Source organism: Gobio gobio (genome assembly GCF_949357685.1).
Source record: "Gobio gobio genome assembly, chromosome: 17".
In the NCBI taxonomy this organism is placed as follows: Eukaryota; Metazoa; Chordata; class Actinopteri; order Cypriniformes; family Gobionidae; genus Gobio; species Gobio gobio.
Window position 1 is genome coordinate 14,986,934 of NC_137110.1, and position 26,250 is coordinate 15,013,183.

At 38.7% G+C, this 26,250-nt stretch overlaps 2 protein-coding genes across 2 annotated transcripts in view; both read left to right on the forward strand.

Annotated features, from left to right (window-relative positions):
• The window catches only part of chchd4b (coiled-coil-helix-coiled-coil-helix domain containing 4b), a 616,826-nt gene that overhangs the window by 329,491 nt on the left and 261,085 nt on the right, over nucleotides 1-26,250 (forward strand). The gene's annotated exons all lie outside the window — the stretch shown is intronic.
• Nucleotides 194-26,250, forward strand: part of dip2bb (disco-interacting protein 2 homolog Bb) — a 62,507-nt gene continuing 36,450 nt past the window's right edge. Inside the window, exons 1-4 of the mRNA XM_079840756.1 lie at nucleotides 194-418; nucleotides 21,014-21,085; nucleotides 21,420-21,605; nucleotides 24,979-25,104. Of these exons, the coding sequence (XP_079696882.1) occupies nucleotides 334-418; nucleotides 21,014-21,085; nucleotides 21,420-21,605; nucleotides 24,979-25,104 (469 nt within the window). The 5' untranslated portion in view covers nucleotides 194-333. The remainder of the gene's footprint in view (nucleotides 419-21,013; nucleotides 21,086-21,419; nucleotides 21,606-24,978; nucleotides 25,105-26,250) is intronic.

The following is a 26,250-nucleotide window of genomic DNA, read 5'->3' on the forward strand; positions in this document are numbered from 1 at the left end:
CAAAAGTAGGTAAATAACGCCAGAATTTTCATTTTAGTGGAAACCATTGATTTAACCATTGTTGTTGAAGATATTGCATTAGATAAAGATTCTCTCTCACCACAGCAGAGGGAGCAAAATCACCACGGCTTCTGACCACAGGCTCAGACTCCTCATCCCGAGCCCTGGTCATGTGACTCTTCCCATCGGTTTGGGATTTCTCTCGGCATGGCGGAGATGATGGAGCTTGGTCTGCTGTCTAATACCATTTGTTATTCAATGTGAGGAGGACACGGGCATATTTGTTGTCGGTAAACCGTTCTGCGCCGTTCTTTCCCCCGGTGTCTGGCCATAATGGCGGAGCGCGGTGTGGATGTGTCCGCTCTCCCCCAAGAGGTCCGGGAGCAGCTCGCTGAGCTGGACCTGGAGCTGTCGGAGGGTAAGCCTTTAAACAACAAGGGCTCTTGTTTGAATGGGTGTGTTTGCATTGATATGCGTTGATTTGACAGGCTCAGTCGTGCATCCTCAATAACAGCATCCACACACAGGTTCTGTGCTGATGATGCTTCAATGTCGCCGCGCCGCTCGCGGAAACATACTGACCTCTTTTTCTGCATATCACTGGTTCAACATCGCATTTATCTGCACTTTAAACGCATATTCAGCTTTGTTTAGCTCTTTAAATGTCTTGACATTAGTCTAATATGTTTCCTGATTTGATGTTATGTTGTACAAAGCAAAAACACCGAGTATGTGAAGCGCTGGAGGTTTCTATGTGGTTATTTACAGGCCATGGTTATTCTGCATATGTCCTCCTCATATTTACAGACTTCATCAACTAGTAATATTCAGTGTTAGTTGTATAGTTGATCTTTACTGTCAATGGAAATAATATTAAAATATGTAAAGTAGTTTAAAAAGCAATATTGCTGCAGTAGCCTAACATTGACACTATTGTTATTATAATGGGTATTCTGTTTATATATGAACTAACATTTATTTTAATGGTCGATGCTTTATTAATGAATGTACTGCTTGACACATTGATAGTGCTATTAATAGACTGAAACTCATTTTTCCTCAATAAACAATCAACACCCATAGGCTACAAGATTCAATGAGAGGTCAGGTATGGCAAGCTGTTTTAACACTTACTAACAAGGTATTAGTTCTTATCCCATTGTATTAAACTAATTAGTTAAGAATAGTATGTATAAATTAATCTTTATGAAATAAATACAGGTAAAACAGAAGTGGACTGTCAATATCCCAACCACAGACCCCCATCGAAATCACTGACAAAAAATTGCAATTAATGTCCAGTTAGAACTAGTGTATAAAAAATAGTCAGTTGTAAATTTGACAAAGATACTAATCTCTGAATTAGTTGTAACAGTATCATAAAAATAGAAACTTATTTAAAGGAATACATGTTAAAACAGCTTGCCATAGGACATGTAAATCGCTCACTCAAACAATGGAACATGGTGGCCTGGTGTCACCTGTGAAACTTTTTTTCTGGGCCTTTAAATGTAATTCAGTATATATGCACGTGTATAAAATGTAAATAAATAAAATATTACTCTTTATTTAACATTTCAAATGCTCTCCAGCATGAATGGTGTCTAAACCTCTGCTGATCAGAAATACATTGAAGAATTCCAACACAGATATGTGTGTGTGGTTGTTTACATTTTAGTGTGCCGTTATTGTCATTGTGATTCACTGCAGAAGGGGCTCGGTTTGTTTGTGTGTGTGTGTTTAGTCATCCTTATGCGTTATATAAGCCTTTCAGCAGTGGTGTGTGAAAGATTCAGAAGAGCAAAACAATATCTTAAACAGCATTACCCAAATATAAAAAGAGATTCTCATTAATCTCTGCACCAGAGAATTGTTTGGTATAACAGCTGATCTGCCATCAGTGCAGCCTGGATTCATTCTCAGTATGTCTCCCACACAGCACATCAAGAGAGCACCTGGAGGCAGATTACAAATGATGGACTAGTTTGCTTTTGGCTTCACTTACTATTGTTGGTGTGCTTTTGGATTTCATGGCATTTGTGAACATCATCTTGTGTCCTTGCTGGTGCAATTTTGCAAACACACACCCACCTTTCCTTCTTTCTTTAATGCGTTTTTTATATTCCCAAAAGTTTGGCACGCCTGAACCATTTCGTACGTGTTATGTATATATGTTTATGTATTAGCTAAGACTGCGTATCTGTTTCTCAAAGCCCACAATGCAGTCCTGGCACAATTCACAGTCCCCACCTACAGTCCTCACTTTTTGGCTCTTAGACAGGATGCAGCCCTTAGAATACAGTTAAAACTGACTTATTCAGTAAGTAGCGAGGTTTGCTTTAGAGAAATGTTTGTCATGTACTATATGAGCATATGTTTAGTGTCACGCCCATATCGTATGTCCTTTGCACCGAAGACTGTATAGGCGATAGCACAAAGAAAATGTCACAATAAAAGACTCTTCATTTCAATCTTTGAAGGACCAGTGGGAGTAGTAAGCCTCTTTAGTGATGGCTGTCTTCAGCTCACTTCTGCTGATGATTTTTGTTTGGGTTCAGACATAGAAGTGTATTTATGGCCATAGATGATAGTTTATAGAGCTGCTGTTATTTCTAGCCTGCTGAGATAGCATAGGCTTTTTATTGTTTTAATAGCAGAATAATGTGTTATGACAACATTAACACGTTCGCATAAATAGTATCTGTTTTTATTGTACTGTAAAACATGATTGGATATGTTGCCATGCAATTGCTTTTTGGATCAGGATTATAGCTAAAATCATGGGTGGAAATCTTTTACATTACTTGAAATAAAATAAACGTGAACAGAAATAAAATAAAATATATTAAAAACTTGACTTATGAGTTATTAAGTAATAATAACTTATTATAAGTAATTAGATTTCATAATATAATAAGACATATAACTTCTAATTTTCTTTTAGTTTAACTTGAAGTACTAAAATAACTCAAACTAAAATAAAAATGAATAAGAACTACATTGACACATAAAAAAACTAGTAAAAATGACTGAAACTAACTAAAATGAAAATAAAAAATGAAAAAACTGAAATAGTATTATTAATGATACTAAAATAACACTTCATTTGGATGTGTACCACACACAGGTGACAAAGGATGGTATGAATAATTACTTTATACTGTAAAATTCTCCTTCAATGGGGAAGTGTCCATTTTACTTCTGTAAAGTGACATTTCAAAGTGAGATATAGGAGGATATTCAACAAGAAATTGCAGTACAATATTATATAATTCAAAATTAAATATAAATATATCCTTTGTAAAGAAATCCTAGAATGTTTAAATAGCCTTAATATTTAATAAAAATATAGGCCTAATCTAAAGATATTTTCGAGGCCAGCAGAAAAATATCCTTATTGTTGAGCTCTGTAAATTGTACAAATTAAGGCATATACTCTACTTATTAAGTATACATTTGTTATATTATTATATTAAAGCAATAAATTGGATGCATGTTTACAGTAACAAGACGAGTCAGAGACTGCACCATCAGCACATATTCGTTATTGTAATGAACGTGTGTTGTGAGTGAAAGAGTTTGTCTCCATGTGTGTGTGTCTTCATGTCAGAGGAAGAGGGGTGGAGATAGGAGGTTGTGACACACACACTCGCACACAATGAGCACCATTGAAAGCATCAGGGCTGAGCAGTTGTGATCTCTGCTTGAATTCCCAGCACATACTCAGACGCTTTTATGCACTTAAGCTGATCAAATGAGCTGTGTGTGTGTGGAAATCCTCTTCCTGGTCAGCATATACTTAATCTAAAGAGGCTCGGACCGACTGTATAATGTCTGATTGTGTGCATCTGTTCAGGTAACCTCAGTAGTTTAAGCACCCACTGCGACTGTAGGAGGACAGGCAGGTTTTCTGAGTTGTAAAGAAAAAGAGAGAGAGAGAGAGACAGTGTGGGAGAGAGGGACCTAGGGACAAAACAGAAAGAGAGAGATTACTTTAATCTAGGTCACAGAGCATCAGGAAGCAAATACACTAATTTACCCATGATTCACAGCAAGCTTTCTAACATGTTGCGCTGTCTCTTCCATTATCTCCTCTCTCTTTTTTCCTCTTTCCCACCATGGTATTGCATATTTTTTCCTAGTTTGCCTAGCTAGCTCGCTCTCAAGCGCACACCACACAGGACATGTTAATAGTTAATATCTTTTGCAATGCTTGCGATATAGGTTCCTCAGTAACTGAATTATTCACTGGTCTGTGAGGGACATCAGGCTCGAAAAAGAAGAGATGCACACTTTATTTCTGGTAGACACAGACTATAGTAGACACACATTCAGTCAGTGAGCAGAGCTTTTCCAAACTGCCATTGGAGCTTAAATATCTCTCATAACACTTGCCACTCAGGTAACACTTAACTAGAGCTTATGTGAATGAAAGTGGTATGAATAATTCATTTGTATATTACAATTCTGCTATTCTTGTCTATGTTAATGTATAATGTTTAAAAGTTTCAGATTTGAAGACGGACTCTTGATGCAGTCTGAAGTCCTAAGTAACAAAAAATACTATATTTTTGGACATATATTATGTTTTTTGAAGTACATATGTAAGTACTGTATATTAATATAGTAATCATTCATGGTGCATATATCAAAAATCTGATTTGTGCATTGCAACTGCAAGATGTTGGTAGCAAGCTGGCTGAGTAATGACAAATACAGTTTAAAGGAACACGCCGACTTTTTGGGGCTTCAGCTTATTCACTGTATCCCCAGAGTTAGATAAGTCCATACATACCATTCTCAGCTCTGTGCGTGCCATAACTCTGTCTGACGCACCTACCGTTAGCCTAGCTTAGCACAAAGACTGGAGGTAAATGGCTCCAGCTAGCCTACTGCTCAATAAGTGACAAAATAACGCCAACATTTTCCTATTTACATGCAGCGCCTGAAAATAGTCCCCAGCACGCTCTCTGTGCAAGCAGGTTGTCACGTTGCTTATAAGTTAGCCTATTTTCAGGTGCTGTGTAATATCATTGCGCCACTGCACTCATGGTACGGCAGCAAAGTTCCTTGATTACTACGCAGGAATGAGAGTATAGTTCCTAGCCATATAGGTATAGAAAATCGCAACTTTTCATTTTCCGTCGGTCTTAGTACACAATGTAACTATACACATCACAACATGTAAATAGGAAAATGTTGGTGTTATTTTGTCACTTATTGAGCAGTAGGCTAGATGGAGCCGTTTACCTCCAGTTTTTGTGCTAAGCTAGGCTAGCGGTGTCAGACAGACTTATGGCACGCACAAAGACGAGAATGGTATGTCTGGATGTAACGGGGTTTGTTTGTATGGGAAGATGGAGGCGGGAACCGGCGAACGTTCAACAACTTTTTAATCAAATAATAAACACAAACTGAAAGTAAAAGCGGCAGCCCCTCACGGACGACTGCCGCGCACACATAACAAAACGTTAACAAAACACAACGTAAAGTCCAGGCCTGGTCCTCTCTCATCTTGCACTGTCGTCGCTCCTCCTTTTATGCTCCCGTCACGGTGTGGCACGGAGCTGGCGCTCATTATCACTCGCCACCGGCCTGCTCTCACGTAGGCCTGGGCGATGTGGCTGAAAACTGTATCACGATATAAGGATTTCATATCGGTCGATATCGATAATTATTGATATGTTTTATAACCTATTTAAAATAAGGACCAGGAGAAAAATATTTTACATTTAAACATTTTTATTTTAATCTTAACCTTCCTCTGATTGTAATCCCCTCAGTGATAAAGGCAGAAATGTCAACACAACCATGGAAAACACTAAAATTTCAATTATCTCTTAACATTAAGGTGCAGTGCCTCCATTATTTCTTTGTAACTGTTACCGTTTAGATGCTTTGTCATAAGGCACTGATGCAGAGTAACATTACCTCTCCATGTAGTTTCAAAGGCTGAATCCGAAATCGCCTTCTATACCCTACATAGGGCACTATTTGAGGGGACAGCCATATGTAGTGGTGTCCGAAACGATAGTGGACGTTATTGAGTGCACTCATTCTATCCCACATGCATAAGCTCCCACCGCTATAACGAGTGTATAGCTGATGTACACACAACGGCTGTCTGAATTCGCTCACTCGTTTATATTCACCCCTTCAAGTGAACTGTATCAGTGGACTAAAGTAGGGAATAGTGATTGAGGGTTTAGGGGGTGATTTCGGATTCAACCAAAGTCAAGAATAGCACAACGGCGATCGTGTCGACTATAACAACGTCCCCAAACGAACGAGGCGCGCACGCGCGCTGTCAGCGGAGGCTCGTGCTGCGGAGCCAGACGAAAGTATAACAAGGCTGGTAGTCTTGGTGGGAACGACAGTCTTGCAGATGACATTGGTCTGACTACAGTCAGACTTATACAATCCAAAAAACTTTCAAACTGGTGAGCTGACTTGTTTTCCTGTTTTATTAACAATTTCCTCGCTCGCTGCTGCAATCATTTTCCACTTATCACTCCACGCTGGTTTTGTTTACTGAAGAATGAATCCAACACGAGACAACGATATGGCGCAACCAGACTTGATACAGTTACATGATTGGCTGTTAGCCTGTCACTCCCTACGTTGTTTGGTTACCAGAGAGTGAGTGCCTTTGTTCATGCAACCAAACTTGCTTCACAACCTCTGGTTTCTTCAGACGAAGAAAAAAAATGATCGAACGTTTTATCGAACGCATTTTTTATTGATATCGATTACGTGTCTATCGCGATACATATCGTTATCGTTTTATCGCCCAGCCCTACTCTCACGGTCCCTCGCCTCGCTGCTTGCCACATACCCCCAACACCCTTCGCAGGCCGGGGGGCACTCCCGAGACTGCGCTCCACCACTCCTCCTCCGGGGGGGGTTGCGATCACGGCGGCCGCGGTACCTGGGGGTAAGGACAGAGAGGCGAGAGAAACGGAGCCAGGTGCATGAGGAGCGACAGAACAAGAGAGGGGAGAGAGGAGAAAAGAGGGAAAAAATAATTCTGGTCCGGTTCCCAGACACACTGCCGCTCGGTCCTCAGCCAGCCGAGAGGCTCTTCCTCGCGGTGCCACCGCTTGGTCCTCCTCCGCCCCCTGGCGGCCGGCGGTGGCTCCTCCTATTGAGGGAGCCGGCAGCGAGTCCCACGCTCTCCCTACTCCTCCCCTAAATGGCGGATGGCAGCAGGCTCCGACTCACAGCGAGTGCCGGAAACTCCTCCGCTCTCTCTTGGACGGCAGCCACCCCCCCTCGACCCAGGGGCACGGCAGCGAGCTCTCCATCCCACAGGATCTTCACTCGCTCCAGCACCACTGCCTCGGGCAGCCACTCGCGGTCTTCATTCATCCGCGCTGCCCGACCTCCTCAGCACCGTGATCCCCCTCAGCAGCGAGGGCTCTTCGACAGCATGTCCCTCCTGCCTCCTGGGCTTCGGCACCAATTTAACAGGGTTTGTTCATATAGGAAAAAGGAGGCGGGAACCAGCGAATGTTCAACAACTTTTTAAACAAATAATAAACACAAACTGAAAGTAACAGCGGCAGCCCCTCACTGACGACTGCCGCACACACACACACACATAACAAAACGTAAACAAAACACAACGAAAAGTCCAGGTCTGGTCCTCTCTCATCTTGCACTGTCATCGCTCCTCCTTTTATGCTCCCGTCACTCCGCCGTGAGACGAGACCGGTGTGGCACGTAGCTGGCGCTCATTATCACTCGCCATCGGCCGACTCTCACAGTCCCTCGCCTCGCTGCTTGCCACAAGGGACTTCCCAAATTGACAATGTGTTCTTTTAATGGCACAGTTTAAAGGGTTAGTTCACCCAAAAATGAAAAGTCATTAATTACTCACCCTCATGTCGTACCAAACCCGTAAGACCTTTGTTCATCTTAGGAACATAAATTAGAGCTCTCTGACCCCTCCATAGACAGCAATATAATTAACACTTTCAAGGCCCAGAAAGGTAGTAAAAACATCGTTAAAATCACCCATGTGAATGCAGTGGTAATTCATGTATATTATGTCTATGGAGAGGTCAGAAATCTCTCTGATTTCATCCAAAATATCTTAATTTATGTTCCGAAGATGAACGAAGGTCTTACGGGTTTGGAACGACATGAGGGTGAGTAATTAATGACAGAAATGTCATTTTTGGCTGAACTAACAGTATTTAATGTAACTCTTTTGCTCCCATCCATAACTATTAAGGTTTGTTAGAACAAGTGCAGCGCAGGAGCGTACAATTGTGTTTGCATAAACTGTTACTGGTCTTACGTTCACACTTATGTTCACACAGGGTACATACCACACACAGTTTCTGCCAATCTCATGTTAATCTTGAGTACTACCTGGATAACTTTCGATTCACTATACGTTCGAATTGTTTACATTATATGCATTTACGTGCCGATTGCCAACAAAACAGACATTTGATGCAGTTTCACTCACTGCCTGCGGTTTTCGACTCGTGACCGGGAACCATCACGCTTGGTTATTTGGGAAGTTGAACAAAGTTATCTTTCCTTCACAACCAGAAACACATTTCTTAGTAACATTGTTGATTGTGTGGTCTAAAAACAAAATGACAGCGCTGCTGACGGCTTCTGTAACCTGGACGAAGCTTGCTGATTGGCACGCTCTTGCTCTCGCTCTGGTTGATGTGCGCACGCGCGTACCCAGGAGAAGTGCCCATACAAGGAATTCCACCCTTTATGAAGTCATTCAGAGCCATACTCGGAAAAACTTTCCGAAACTTGTTCGAATCCTGACGGAGTGTATTTGGCACAGAAATACTCCGTCATACGTACAATTTTGGCCATGTTTAGCATGAGAATCCAACTCTTTAACAGTGTAAATAAGTCAGAATGCATGAAATAGCATTTCCCCCTTTAAGCGTCCCTGTGCTTTTATTGTGGCTAAAATTATTTCTCCAAACATGCATCAATAATTTCTTATCTGAGTAGGCTTTTATGTTGTTTTGGTATCTATATGTGTGTGTATTTGGGTGGGTTGTATTTAGAGTCATAGTTGCTATGGTAACAGTAGAGTTTGCCTTAGGCTGTTCTCATTCATAACGAAAAAGCTAAAAGCATTAAGAAGCACATATGCCACAAGAAACCCAGCAGCATGACATACAAACGTTTAACCACCCCACACAGTATGACCTTTATTAGAGGGCTGCTGAAAGGTCTAATGTGTAATTTTTGTGTCACAACATAATTGTAAAAATAGCTGAAGACAATGTAAATGGTGCTTTCCTGCACAAATCTTGCTGCCACATACTGTTAGAAGGTTGTGATTGTTTGCTAGAATGTTACTATGTGATTGCAAAGGTGTTGAATGTTTTCTGGCATGTTGTTAGGTGGTTGTTCTGGGCGGTGGCTAGGTGGTTGCTTTTGGCCCAAGTCGAGTCTTTATGATATTATGCTTCTATATATAGCTCCTTCAGTCTTAGTCTGTGGGAATCTTTTTTGCCGGTTTTATTATCTGTTAGGGAAAAAAACAGTGACAGCTCACCTCTCCTCAACAAGTCAAATGATGTGTGGTGATATTCATGTTCAAAGCATGGACAATGTGCCAAAATGTAATGCTTATGTTTAGGGTAGCAGTGATGGTTGTCTTAGAAAGAGGAAGAATTTCACAAAACCTGTATAGAATGTCCAAGTCACATTTTACCCCAAAATAAAATAAAATGGTAGCATCTTTGCATAAAACCTACTATTAAGACCACTAGGTTTTATAGGAAAATTAAACCTATTTTACCCCCAATTATTAGTATTACTGTAGGGATTTTGGTATTGTCAACACATGACCCATTAATACTAACACTCACTATTCTATACATCTATTGAGAAACCTTTCTACATGTACTGTGCTAGAATAACTGGGACTAGTCACAGCACTTACATATTGTTGCCTTGATATCGTTGGCTTGATTGCTTTTCTCTCCTCATTTGTAAGACACTTTGGATAAAAGCGTCTGCTAAATGATTCAATGTATGAGAATGTCTTTCTCATAATTTTGTTTATAATTATTATTCTCATAACTGTATTTATTTTTACAATCATAATTTTACGGTATTATAGTAAAAATTATTTAGCAATTTTGCAGTGATTTTAAATGCAGTACAACAAATGTAATATGCTATTAATTATTAATTTGTATATTATAGTTCTAGCATTCTGTATGTTAATGTATTATGTTTGAAAGTTTCTCTTGAGTCTGAAGTCCTAAGGAACAAAAAGTACCATATTTTTGGACATACCATTATATATTTTTAAGTACATTTGTAAATGCCATATATGAATATAGTAATCATTCATGGTTTGTATCAAAGATCTGATTTGTGCATTGCATCTGCTAAAGGACTAAACATAAATGTAAAACGTAAATTCTCATAACTGTAATTATTTATTTTTACAATCATTATTTTACTGTATTATACAAAAATTATTTTTGCAATGATTTTAAATGCAGTTCAACAAATGTATTAATTGTATTGAAAATGTTATGAATAATTCTATTGAATAATTGTAATATTATATTGTACAAATGAACAGCAGTAAACAGCAATATTATATTTATATATTTAATATTTTTATACAAAATACTTGTAAATCATATATTTGATTTATTTGTTACAATAATGAAAATGAGACTTTGAATTTCACATTACTGTAATGAGAACTGAGGACTCAAATGAGCTTATTTGTCCCTAAAATGATGTCATTATGCAAAGAATTACATAAGGGTTCTAAAATTAGACTTTGTTTTCCTTATTTACCCTTGCACATGGTAAACCACACTGTAAACACAGGTCAGATCATTCTATATACTGTATTACAAAGTGAATTAGGAAGGTTACACCTGACAAGGCATGTTCCCAGGTGTGTGAAATGGTAATTTGAGTCTTGTTGTCACCTGCATGCACACACCCTGGTAACCCTGCCTTTACTCTTTCCATGAGCAGGGTTTCAAAGCTCTGGTTGTATACTGTAGAAAGATATGAATGAACTGAACTCCCTGTTGTGTCTTTTTCTCTGTCACTCTCTGTCTGTCTGTGTTTCTCTCTGTCTCTCACAGTCTGTTTTTATGTTCTCAGCAGAACAGGAAACCATGTCATAGGGTAGAAGATTTAGCACTGGAGAACATGACATCATCCAGAGGGAAAGGAAATGTGTGTGTGTGTGTGTAAAGAGAGACAGAATGTTGGATGTGGACAAAAGAACAGTGAAGGAGGGCAATGAAATTCAACTTCAGTACAGTGAGATACAGTGTTGGCAGTTGCTGAATGGTGAGTCACCATCTGGTGGTGGGTAACCAAGGCTGTGTGTGTGTGTGTGTGTGTGTATAGACACAATGGAGAGATAGCCGTATTGTGTCTTGAGTGAAAGTCATTGTGTGAGCTCTGTTGTGTCATATTGTTTCAGGGCCAGTGATGCAGCACTCGAGGGAGGGTGGATATGGGTAGTTAATACTTTTCAAAGGAACTCTTCAAGTTCTCTCAGTCAATAAATTAAAAAAAGAAGGGAAAAAGAACTTTAATATGTTTCTCCATCTCTTTCTATAGATACATACATACACTCTACTTCCTCTTAGACACAGATCCAAGATCCAACTTTCCCACAGTCCGAGCAGCTGGTGTGCGTCTGTTATACAGAAAGTCACTAGAGACACTAGAGAGTCCAGTCTCTATTGTATTTATCTTTACAGAAAATGCATAATGTGAAACATGCTTCAATGTTTTTTGCAACATTGAAGAATATTTACTGCCATTCAAAAGTTTGAGGTCAGTATAAAAATGTATACTTTTATTCAGCAAGGACACTATGTTAATCAAAAGTGACAGTTAAGATACTTATAATGTTATAAAAGATTTCTGAACGTTCTATTTATCAAATAATCCTGAAAAAAATAACAAACTTCATAAAAATCTTAGCAAAAATCTTAAGCAACTGTTTTCAACATTGATAATACATAGGGAAGGTTTCTCAGGGCATCAAAGCATCAGCATATTAGAATGATTTCTGAAGGAAATCTTTTCCATTGCAGGAACATTTTTTACATTTTATGTTTAGTTTTAGTTAGTTTTTAGTTTTTTAGTTTTTACTGTATTTTTGAGCAAATAGATGCAGCTTTGGTGAACATATGAGACTTCTTTCAAAATCTTACCGACACCAAACATATCAATGTTAGTGTTCATATATATTTTTGATATATTTATTAAAATAAATATTTTTTTAAATACATTTTTAAAAGTACAATTATTAGGGCCCAAGCCCTGAAAGGGCGCAGAGCCCTATTGTTCTTCCTCAGATTATTCTTTGTTTTTTTTTTTGTTTTTTTTTTTGACTTCTCGGGTACTTTTTGGGCACTTAACATGCTCGAAAACTCTTGAAACTTCGCACAGGCGTCGGAATGCGCGGCCATCAGAGCCGGGCTGAAGCTGGTACCCGGGCGTGGCAGGGGGGCTCGACAGCGCCCCCTAAAGTGGGGTCTGAAAACTTGGTCCATATATCAAACACACTTGCACGTACATGTATGAAACTTGGTACACATTTAGATCTCATCGGGCCGAACAACTTTCGTGCTCATAGTTATGTGTCAGCCCAACAGGAAGTGAGCTATTATGGGTTGTTCGGAAAACGCATGCTCTGGAATTTAATATACTCCTCCGAGGCCATTGTTTCGATCATTGCCAAACTCGGTCAGCATTACGTGAACATATTCAGGATGCTAAATTGCGAGCGGATTTTTGATATCTCGAAAAGTCTGGCCGTGGCGATGCAACGAATTTATGGCGAGAAAAGGGAAACAGGAAGTGTGTTATAACTTGTGCAAACATTGACTGGTTTGGATGAAACTTCAGCTGTGTGTTTGTTATAAGAAGCCGATCACATGGATATGACTTTTGTGAGTCAAAGTTATAGCGCCACCAACTGGCAGCAGGAAGTGTGTCACTTTCAAAAATGCTTTGAATCACCATCTTATTTTCACCAGATTTATTTCAAACTTCATCAGTATAATGTGAAAACATGACAGATAGAGACGTATGAAATGGATTCCTGAAATTTCAAATACTGTTGCCATGGCAACGTGTCAAAGTTTAATAATCTTTTGGCTGTTCTGAGGCTCTTAGCATGCTTGAAATTGCTTGAAACTGCTTGAAACTCAACACACACATCAGAGATGTCAGTCAGTACACATGGGCAAAGCCTCAGAAACGGGCGGGGATGAGGGGCTCTCTAGCGCCACCTTTTGACAAAAGTGAAGGGCTTCGTTTCATCTACAATCACCAAACTCAGTATATATATTGACCTCATCGAGCCGGACAACTTTCTAATTTACAGTCATTAGCTCCGACCAACAGGAAGTCAGATATTTTGGTTTGAAGGTAAATTTTTGGTTAAATCGGGGTCTGAGTTTTTACGTTCTCCTCGTAGGCGTTTTATTCAATCTCCACCAAACTCGGTCAACATGAAACAAAGATACTGAAGATGCTAAAATGTGAACGGATATTGGATATCTCAAACGGTGTTTCCATGGCAAGGGATTAAATAAGGACAAAAAAGGGGAACAGAAATTCTCTGTGTCTGCTGCTCTCCCCTCAATGAACACAAGATGGCAGCATTGTATTAGTTTTGAAGCAGGATAAAAAAAAAACTTGTTTCTCTCTCTCTCTCTCTCTCTCTCTCTCTCTCTCTCTTGTTTGTGATTTATGAGGACACACATTTGTATAATGACATGGGTATTACACTGGTATTACAACGTGTATGTGTGTGTGTTTAAAAACATACTAAAACAATGTTTTATTAAAATGTAACCAAATAGCTTTAAAATAATCATACTATTTTTCAGATCAATATATTTATTTTATTTAATATATTTCTTCTGAATATTTATTCTCTGTCTGCCCTCCCCTCACTAAAAGGTAGCAGTGTTGTTCTGAGGCTCTTAGCATGCTTGAAATTGCTTGAAACTGCTTGAAACTCAACACACACATCAGAGATGTCAGTCAGTACACATGAGCCGCGTTTCCACCGCAGGAACTTTACCCCGGAACCAGGAACTTTGGGGGGGAACTCGGTGTGTTTCGACCGCAGGAACCAGGGTCTAAATGAAGTTCCGGGTAAATATTTCCCCCTCCAAACGGCCCTGCTTGCGAGGTGGGACTTTTCAAAAGTTCCCGAACTTTCGGGGGTGGGACTTGGGCGCTGAACATGCTGATTGGTTGAGCTCTCGCAGCTATTTTTTTTTCCACCGCCATATTTACAAGTCTTTTGCGAGGTGGGTTCCGTGGGTTTTGCGTTCAGTAAATATTTTTTTTGCAACAATGGAGTTCAACAAAAAATTCGACCGATGGACCGACGACGAGGTTCAGGCTTTATTGAGCATATATGCGGAGGAGGACATCCAGCGGGAACTGGAAACGGCGACCCGCAATGAAAAGGTATAACTGAAGATATCGACTCGGTTCCAGTCACACTGGAAAACAGTGCAGAGAGAAGTTGAAGAAATTAGACAAGATTACAAGAAATTAAAGGATCATAACAACCGGAGCGGTTCCGACCGGCGTATCAACAAGTGGTATGACCGCCGTTGCTGGGACACAGACCGTCCTTTTCTGGTACAGCGGTAACGAAAGACTCGGCTAGTGCGTTGTTGGAAACCATCCAGGAATCCGAGTGGGTTGAAGGTAAGTTAAATATATCATCTTGGTATCATCTATTAAACTCGTTGCAGTGTTTAAACACGTTGCAGTAACTTTTTTCAACGTGCTTTTCCAGGTGTAACGAGTGGCCCTGATGAATCGCAGGCAACGGAGACCAGCGTGTTTTCCCCCGCGGTCACCAGTACGTTATAAAGCTGACAAAAATGTGTATATATTTAAAAACTGATGTGTAATCCTTAATGGTTTTGTTGTTTTTAATTGTAAACTTAAATTGCCCATGATAAAAATTGCACACTGGGCATTGTTCAAGCTGGGCAAGCAATTGTTCATTATTTGTAGTGAAAACACTTTAAATAATTAATTGATGGTTTCTATTGTTTCATGGTTGTCTTGTGTATTAATTTCCATGTGTTTCTGTGCAATTTTTCTACTTAGAGAAAAGGAAAAGGGACTGTGACTTTCTTGATGCACTGAGGGACATGGAGGATGATGCTAACCCTGCAGCATGGACAAGAACTGACCAATATATGCAGCTGTTACTGGAGAGCCAGGCCGAGGAGAGATGAGGAGGCAAGAGCTGGCATTCCACCAGTCAGAAGCGGAAGAAAGCAGACGGCAGCAGAGGGACTTTCAGACCGGGTTTCTGTCTGTTCTTGGACAGTTTGTCCAGTTGTTCAAGATGTAGCCACAATGACCAGCCGCTTGAATGAAGCATTTGCACTACCACATTTGTACTTTATATATTGTACGTGTTGGCACAGCTCTTGGACAGGTTACTGAAAAATACACTTTTTTTATATTGTTGTTTTCACATTTTATATTTTCATTTTATTGTTCTAGTAATTTATTTGTCTTTGCACACTTTTATTTTAATTTTGTAAGAACTAATCTGTCTAAAATGTGTAAAATGTCACTGTGTCTTTAATTTCCACATTCTAACTATATAACCACATTCTAATTGTATTCATATAGTGTAGGAAGCAAATAAAAGGGCTGCTGCTCGCAAGTCTTTCTGAATATGCACATAAACATATCTAGAAAACCCAAATATTATATTTTTAAATGTATAACTATGTGAATGTAGTATAATAACTTATAATCACAACTTAAGTGAAGCCATAAGTGTGGTCCTGCTTCATTTCAAATTTGAGGAAGAAGTCTCTAATATTATGCATTTAATGAAGCATATTGTAATACTAGTCATGTGATTTTTTTTTTTTTTGTGAATGTTAAGAGATGTTATTGTGATAAAAAATAAAATACTTGCAGTCTAGTACCTAATCTTTCAACCGCTTAATTCAGTCTATTGTTTTCATTCAATTAACTTTTCACACATCTGTCATGACTGAAACCTCATTATCCTTTTATAGAAAATGTTTTGTTTTGGAATTGAGCTATTACAACACATTCAGATTTTGGATTGCCCATCATCCCATTTTGCATTAAAATGGTCAAACCAGGTGAAAGTGCACGTTTAAATAAGCAGTGTTGGTAATGTGTGTACATAATCAGCAAAAGCAGCGCTGCTTGCATCACCTACACTTGTTATTGTTGCAGACAGTATCGCGCAAAAGTGATTCATGTCCGTCGGTGACTGGGAGAAGCAGTCGCGCGCATTCCCACGTCACCGGACTAATTTGCCTAATCTCCCCGGTACTTTAGACCGCGGTGGAAACGCAGATTGTAGCAGGTCTGGGGGAGAAAAAGTTCCTGGGAAAAAAGTTCCTGGTACAAATAGTTCCGGGTAATTTCGGTGGAAACGCGGCTATGGACAAAGCCTCAGAAATGGGCGGGGATGAGGGGCTCTCTAGCGCCACCTTTTGACAAAAGTGGGGGGGGTTAGTTTTATCTTCAGTCACCAAACTCGGTACATATATTGTTCTCTTCGAGCCGGACAACTTTCTAATTTACAGTCATTAGCTCCGACCAACAGGAAGTCAGATATTTTGGTTTGAAGGTGAATATTTATGTAATTCAGGGTCTGAGTTTTTACGTTCTCCTCGTAGGCGATTTATTCAGTCTCCACCAAACTCGGTCAACATGAAACAAAGATACGGAAGATGCTAAAATGCGAACGAATATTGGATATCTCAAACGGTGTTGCCATGGCGAGGGATTAAATAAGGACAAAAAAAGGGGAACAGAAATTGTCTCATATCTTGTAAAATAATATTTTGATTTAAATTAAATTAAGATTGTATGTTTGGTAATTGAACTTAGATTAATTTAAAATGACTGTACTATTTTTCAGATGAATATATATATATTTTATAAATATTTATTTGTATAATGTATTGTGCCCGTGTGTGCTGCCCTTCCCTCAATGAACACAAGATGGCAGCATTGTGTTAGTTTTGAAGCAGGATAAAAAAAAAAACTTGTTTCTCTCTCTCTGTGTGTGTGTGTGTGTGTGTGTGTGTGTGTGTGTGTGTGTGTGTGTGTGTGTGTGTGTGTGTGTGTGTGTGTGTGTGTGTGTGTGTGTGTGTGTGTGTGTGTGTGTGTCTGTGATTTCTGAGGACATACATTTGTAGACATTTCATGTGTCCCCGTACATATATTGTTCTCTTCGAGCCGGACAACTTTATAATTTAACTAATCTAATTTAACTAATTTAAAACTTTCTAATTTTAAATAAAAACGTCATGTGCTGTGTTTGCGAAGATCACGTATGATGCATATGCAGGGTATATGCAGGAATCCTGAAGTAAATTTTAATACCTTTTTAAGACTTTTTTAAGACCTTCTCAAAATATTTAAAGACCTCATCGGCGATGAGAACTACTGTTGAGCAATAAAATAAAAATATATAATCATAAGCTATAACAAAAATATATATTAAATTAGGTGAGTGGATAGTTAAAAAAAATTGCAATTACAAAAAGTAATTCTTGAAAAAACATCTCTGGACTAATTATCTTATCACCTGACAGCCGTGATTCCATGTACTCATTCAGACAGAACTCTTTTTTAAAACAGAGGAGTGTGAGTGTGTTTTCTATACATGTGCTTTAAGGTCATGTGCTGTGTTTGCAAAGATCACTTTTGACACATTTGTCTTTAAATTCATTATTTACTGGCATAGTTCAAATTTATTTTAAAACAAAATTCACATTGTTTTCTACAAGTGTCTGTTTATAAGTGTCTTTTTTTCACAGAAAGTTTTTGTTTGAACGTGAATATTTGTATAATTCAGGGTCTGAGTTTTTTCGTTCTCCTCGTAGGCGATTTATTCAATCTCCACCAAACTCGGTCAACGTGAAACGGAAGCTTAACGCATTAAAAATATTTAACGCAAATAACGCAGCGTCCGTTTTTATATCCATTTTTGCTTAGCGTTACATGATCACGCTCCTATTCATGTAAATGCTTCCAAGCGCGACAAGACACAAGAGAGTGCGCTGTATGCCAATGTCCTGTCTGTGTGTGTGTGTGTGTGTGTGTGTGTGTGTGCCAGTGTCCTGTCTGTGTGTGTGTGTGTGTGTGTGTGTGTGTGTGTGTGTGTGTGTGTGTGTGTGTGTGTGTGTGTGTGTGTCAGTGTCCTGTCTGTGTGGATGCGTCTCATGTCAGCTAATCAAGGGACACTGACACACACACACACACACACACACACACACACACACACACACACACACACACACACACGATGCATAGATAGACACAGCTAGTTGCTTATTAGCATACATATTACTAGTATATTAGCTGTTGATTAGTACTTATAAAGCACATATTAATGCCTTATTCTGCATGACCATATTCTACATCCCTTAATCCTACCCAATACCTAAACTTAAATGCTACAAAAACTACCTTACTAACTATTAATAAGCAGTAAATTAGGAGTTTATTGAGGTCGTAGTGAATTTGTGTTCCCCATACTTTCTATTTTGATAATCACAGTCGAACAATAACACGCATGTATCTTTAGCTCTTAAAGAAGTGACGTCCTCCTTTCTCCCAGGGCCCAAACAAATCCCCATGTTTCTGTCTGTGTGTGCATGCATGCCAGTAGTTGTTTATGTATGCATAAACTAAATAAAAAATTCCAGAGACAGGAAAAAAACTGCTTTACCGAAAAAGGTCACTTGTCATAGGACTTTTGCCCATAATGCCATGCAAATACAAAAAAAAGTAAATATGGTTAAAAGATATAAAATGCGTATTTGGATTAGATGTTTATGATAAGGGTTGGATTAAAGAGTGGATTTATGGCATTGATTCTAGTTAAAATAAGATTTGGATCTCAGGCCAGCACAATTTGGAATAACTGATACTTTTCAGGATGAGTTTGCATGGGTTTTCAGAATTAAGGTTACATTTAAGGCATAATGTCTGGATTACAGGTTAAGATTGTACAGATGACATGCAGGTTATATGGTTTAGAATGGGCAATTTCACTATACTTTACAGTAATACAATTCCAAATGTAGAATTATGGAAGTACGATTTTGAGGTGGTATTGTAGCATAAATGTTACAGGTTACTGTTGCATGGACTGACAGTGTTGATGTCTAACTTTAGGTTATGCCCTGCATATGAGTGAGTGATCATGGATAAAAGTAGATGTCTGCCTTAGTGTGTTGTCACTCACTTCACATTATCATCACTCTCCAAACGACCAATCACAATCCATCTGAGCCTCAGTGTGGACTGGACCACCTTAGGCCACCAATAAAACCTTCTAGTTTGCGGTTGAATTAGAAGAACGCATTTACTTGTGCCATTTATTGCAGTCCAAAACATTCATTCTGAATAACCCTCAAAGAATCATATACAAACTGAACATATATACACAACCCCCTTCATATCTTCATGTGATAGAACAGTCTGTTGAAGCTAAAAATACCCCATGGTGCAGCTGGGTTCGGTCCTCATGCATTACTTATGGGAGTTGACTCTTCCTTCGCCATTTTCCGTTTTTTTTAATGTGGAAAATGCTTTGAAAATGCTCTTGAAAGAATGGTTTGTTTAGTGGCCTCTCTTATGAATCCGTGCTGTTTGCTGTCAATGTTTAAGCGTAAAGGCCAATCTGATTTCTATGGGATGATAAATATTTTCATGTTATCTCTTTTGAAATCTTTCCCCTTTAGGCGATGTGTTGAAATGAGCTTGAGCGGCTCACGTATCATAACCAAAGCTCTCTCCATCCTGCATAATCCCACTAGATTACACATTCTGCTCTCTTTCACACTCACAAACACACACATGAATCCAGCATTAACTCCCACAAATCAACTTGGCTGTCAGAATGTAAGGATGTGATAATCTTTTAGGATTCGATAACACTTTAGTATGGGGAACAATTCTCACTTTTAACTAGTTGCTTGTTCGCTTTCGTATTGGCTGTTTATTAGTACTTATAAAGCACATATTAATGCTTTATTCTGCATGACCATATTCTACACCCCTTAATCCTGCCCAATACCAACACTTAAACGCTACAAACACAACCTTACTAACTATTAATAAGCAGTAAATTACGAGCTTTTTGAGGCAAAAGTCGTAGTTCCCACACCTCGTTCATCAACTCCAGTAATGCGTTCCTTTCAATATTATACTTGATATTATTTAACATTATTTTTTGGGGTTGTTTTTTGAGTGTTTGGGATTGGAGCATGTTTTCGCATGCTTACCAAGACGGTGAAATCAGAAATATTGTACAATTTAAAACAATTATTTTCTATTTGAGTATATATTAAAATGTAATTTATTCCTATGGTGGCTAAACTGAAATTTCAGCGTCATTACTTCAGTCTTCAGTGTCACATGATCCTTCAGAAATCATTCTAATATATGCTGATTTGTTGCTCAAGAAACATTTCTTACTATTATCAGTCATTTATGTCAAAAAGCTGTGCTGCTTAATATTTTTGTGGAAAATGTGATATATATTTTTTTTGATTAATAGAAAGTTCAAAAGAACAGCATTTATTTGAAATGGAAATCTTTTGCAACATTATAAATGCCTTTACTGTCACTTTTGATCAATTTAATGCATCCTTGCTGAATTAAAGTATTACTTTCTTTTAAAAAACCTCATGAGATAATCACAATTATATTAATAAATTGACAATCCAGCTATAATTTCCTATAACAATCTAGGTACCCCTTTGATGTGCTTGGTTGGATGTTTTGTGATCCAAGTGTCATTCAAAAAAAAAAAACATTGGGGGCCAATGACACTGGAAAGATAAACCACAATCTATCTGGCTGTTCTATAACATTTGACCAAAAAAATGTACCCCAAAACGAAATGTGTTGAATTCATTCTGTCCGTGTTTTTTAACTGGTAATCACATTATCTCTCTTTTTTTAGGTGACATCACACAAAAAGGATACGAGAAGAAGAGGGCCAAAGTTTTAGCACCTTTCTTGACACAAACACTAGGTAAGAAATGCAGAAATATCCCTGCTTCAACCTCCTCCCTCCATCTCATTCTGCCATATTATCTCTCTCTCTCTCCTTGTTTTATTCGTCTACTGACTCATATGATAATGTGGTTATGAAACATCTTCTCAGGCTGTTCCTCTTGAGGTTGAAGGGGTTCCATCCAAAGTCCCTCTGCACTGCCTTCTACTGCTCAAATATAGGACTGCAGCATGAAACGTTATTATTTTATTGTCAGCTCTTCACATCTCCTTCCCATTCATATCTTCCATTTTCTGTAATCATTGACTCCATCTGCCAGTTTGAATGAAGTTCACTCTTATTATCTCTACAGATTTGGCTCCGCCTCCGGCATATGATGAGCAGTCCCCTGGTCCAAGCTCCGCCTCCGCCTCCGCCTCCGCCTCCGCCTCTGTACCTGAACCTGGCCCGTCAAACTCATCCTCCTCATCTTCTCGCCACCGGCGCACACGGCGGACACACCGAAGCAGCGGGACTAGAGATGAACGCTACAGATCAGGTTAGAACAGCTTGACAACATGCAAAACTTTTTTTCTGTTACATTTTCTTTATCTTTCATTATAGTGCAAGCCAGAGTTTGACTCTGAGGTGACTTTTTAAACAAAATAGCAAAAACAATGATACACATCAGCATTATTCAATGTGTTGACTTAATTTCCACTGAAACCGGAAGACAGGGCGGGACATATCGAACAGCTTCTTTAAAAATAGCCAATAGCATTTAGTTTATATCACAGCTCAGCCAGAGCCGCTGAGCTTGGTAAAGCCGCAGTTTCCTCCCCATCTCTAACCATTTCTCCTCCTTTAATCTCCTCCATATCGCTTTAAAATATAGCATAGACTTGGTCGGCATTACTGGGAACACCCACAAAACGTCAAATCCGCCATTAGAATGAATTCACATAGACCTTGTTAGACGCTTTATCTTTACTCTTTGTAATGATTACGATTTATTTTTGCTTGATGCAGTCCCTAAAAGTCTGCACCTCTAGTAAGTAAAAAAAAAACCTGATCTGAAGTTTTATACTGCTAAATAAACAGACGGAGCTGTTTGTCAATTCCAAAAGCCTGTGCAATACATCCATTACAATTAAACATTTGCACTAGATGATGCTGGTATTATTGTAAAGATTTAACAAAGAGATTTCATTCATTGCAATGGCAAAAGTTTGTTGAACAAAACGCCAATAAAGTCATACTTGTCACGGGACTCAATTTATCGTTAAAGCAGTTTTCACGATGAGCGGTCACATACCCACATAATGCGTGAGGTTATTAATGTACAAAACATTCAAAATATTACGCGACTTAATAGCTAGGCTACTTCATAAATCACCCAGTCTTTTGATGAAGACGGTTGCTATAAAAAAGTAAATAAAAAAAAATTCGCTATTGTCTGTAATTCTAGTAATATTGTGACACTGACATGTCAACGGCAAATATCAATTTCATAGCACAAGACACGTTTTATGAACCTTTTTAAAACGTTAAATGTATGTAATGCATACTTTTAATCCACTAAATTCAGGAACAATGAGTTTACGTCTTCATCGAAAGACTGGGTGATTAATGAAGTAGGCATGTCATACCTATATTGGGGGCGGCGGAGCAGCATGTATTTTGATGAGAAAATGACACCTCTGGCCATTGATTCCGTTGGGTCGTTTGTTGGGTCGTTTATCAGTCACAGATACTGTAAGGACAATCTGACCCAATCAGTTTTTCTATATATCTTGCTCTGTAGAGCGGCAAAAGTGATTCTACACAGGCTAAACTGGGTTAACCCCATGCATTTACATTGTGGGGGAATGAACTGTTTTCCCCCACGTCGACTCCGCCCCCACGCCACACCCCCAGCTATGACACGACGCCGACCAAGTCTATTCTGTGCACAATTCACATGGGTCCGATACATTTCCTGGTATGTGCTGACTCACACATAAGATCCGCTCTGCTATCTTGTCTCTGGACCGGTTTGTGTGAAACCAGACTTCCTTCACCCCAATGGAACGCATTTACACTGTCTGAATTGTTCCCTATCCCCTATATAGTGCACTATGTGCCATTCACCATGTAGAAAATAGTAAATGTGTGAACAAGTGACCAATTTCAGCCGCAGCTTCAGCGTCTATTTATAATGTAGGGGGTGGGACACTTTAGATTCTAGAGTGCATTTGATTGGACAGAAAATCTGATAGCTGAAGTGCGTGAGTGATGTCATCAAAATCATTGATTCATATTGGCGGAAGTTAGCCTGGCGTGGCCATACTCAATTCTAGTCAGAATTTGAGTCTGGTACCGCTCCATTGAGCTTTGATTATGGGGCGTGTTTCAACCGAGCCAGGAAAGACCTCAATTGGATAGACCCACAACCAATCAGAGCAACGGAGCGACGCGTAACGTTAGTTGTCAAATGTCAACAGAACTCAACTGCACTGTGTTGCCAAGTCTGTGTTTTTCTCCATGTCCGCGGGTTAAAGCGACCCCAATTATGTGATTATATAAACCCAGGAATGCAAATTTTAGCAGGCAACCTTGCCAAAATAACATATTTTGCCAACCAAACGCCATTTTTTCCGGAGAACACCCCGGAAAGTTATTGTTTTGGGCTATAGTTTTGAGTAGCAATTGTGCGCGACATTGCAAAAACACTTGGAAACCCTGTCTGCACGCACGCTGGATTAAGTAACGTTACAAGAAAAAGATGCGTGTAAACGATCTTTGCCAGTAATAAAATTATTTAAGGATACACAGAGTAGCTACTTACCAACACGATCATCGTTTCTGAGAGAAATAGTGAAGGTGAATGCATATACGAACAAGTTCTCCGTTTAGGATAAGAGCAAATTCAACCCAAGAGCCTTCGATGACGTGGATGATTACGTTACTGTTGATCATCTGTCCATCATCGTCTAAAGCCCGCCCTGACAATTTCATTGGTCCGAATAGTTTCTGTTCGGGCATAATTACTCCTCTATGGAGCGAGTCCAGACCGAATTGCCCGAGCAAAAAAAATTGTGGGCGGGGCTAAATTCGGCTGGCATCCAGGCTAGGCGGAAGTGAGAGACTGTTTTGAATGCTTATATCGTCTAAATGCGAATTTTGTCATTGTTTTGGAGCACACTAGCTTATATATAACAGTAAGGCTAACAAATTCATACTAAAAGCCAAAAAACTTTTTTATTTTTATTTCATGGGGACTTTTAACTGGGATAGGAGAAAGTATTTCAACACTGAACAAACAACACACTCCACCTATAAAATGTTGCTATAGAATTCCATTTAGCTGTATATAGACCAGTCTTTACTTGAGATTTATGGGGTGTGAGGTTTACAGAGTGTCTGCAGATGGTAATATTTTCCTGTTCTCTGACCATATCCTTGTATGAACTGTTTAGTCATCTGCCATGGCAGTTGTACTTGGACAAAATGGTTGCCTAGATGAAATGTGTCATTGTGGATTTCTGGTGCCTTGTGGCAAACGAAAAACAGTAGCTTGTGTACTTGATTGTAGGTTGTTTGTTCAGTTGCTTGTATATGCACAGTTGTGAATATATATTTTACTGTCCTACTGTTGTCATAGAGCATGTTCATGACCTTGTTGTCGAATTATTGCCAAAAGTGATAGGTGAATGCTTATTGCTTAAAAAGCTTTGCTGATAATACAAAAGTTACTGATTTGAATCGAGATAAAGGCAGACAGTTAATGAGATTCAAATCAGCTTTGTACTCTGGAGCAAAGCATTTAGCCCCAGGATGTTCAAGGTTGACTTTACCTGTCACTTTGGATAAAATCATCTACTGAGGTATCTGCTAACATCACACTAAATGCAGAGGTCCTAGGAATAAAACAAGTTTTTTTTTTGTCTCAGATATCCACACTGAGGCAGTCCAGGCAGCATTGGCCAAGCATAAAGAGGAAAAGATGGCGCTGCCCATGCCAACCAAACGTCGGTCCACATATGTACAGTCACCAATTGACAACTGCACACCACCAGGTAATGTATACAAGCACCAAATAAACCATTACACATACATACTAGACAGCTAGAGATAAATATATCATGTAAATGTACAGAACAACACCACATATAGTAAAGAAATATATCATTTTATATTTAATAGTTAATATAGTTATTCTAGAGCTTACACTTTTCCTGTTTAAAATGGCAAAGTACTGGTACTTCTCAGTGAAACTCCGACAGCGTCAAATCATTATCCCTATGTATTTTATATAATAATCATGCAGGAAAGATTGCACACGTTATTTTAGTTTTAATTAAATATTTTTTTTCTTAGATTTTTTGCTGATTTTGTTTCAGTTTATCAACATTTATTTAGCTACACAAATCTCATAAATAAGTTTATATCTCATTTTTATATGTTATAAATTATTATAATTTTAGTTACTTTAAAAGAATATATATATATATATATATATTTAATTTAATGTGTTAATATTCATGTATATTTATTATATTTATTAATATAAATATTTAGACTGGGTAAACCCAGCCTGATCTGCCAGCGATTTGATTTCGCCCGGCAACTCAACTCAACTCACCCGTACATTAATTTCTACTGCTTCTGTTACACTTTTGCGGAAACCAATCACAGACTGGCTTATCCACCTGGCCCGCTATTGGAGGGATTATCACGATAACGGATAGAGAAGCGATGGGTCGTTGCCCGTTGATCACGCCTCTTGTGGTCTGATTGGTTGAAAGACTATCCAATTGCGTACAGAGTCATTTGAATTATGCTTGTTTATCATGCCTCTTGTGGTCTGATTGGTTGAAGGACTATCCAATTGCGTACAGAGTCATTTAATTTATGCGCGTTTATGCTCCCGTGTGCAGTAGAAAATACATACAGAGCAGACTCCCCAGACCAATGTTCATCTTAAATTGAGCTTGGTCTGGTGATAGCCAGACAAATAAATATTAACACATAAAATGAAAACAAATAAAAAAAGTTATTTTAATACGTTTATATCAAATTTTTATGTTATACATTATTTTAATTTTAGTTACTTTTACATTTTTTTACATTTAATTTTAATTTGTGTTAATATTCATATATATTTACTATTGTTTGGATACAACTTCAATAGTTCTTACCTTTATTCTTGTACTCATTCTATC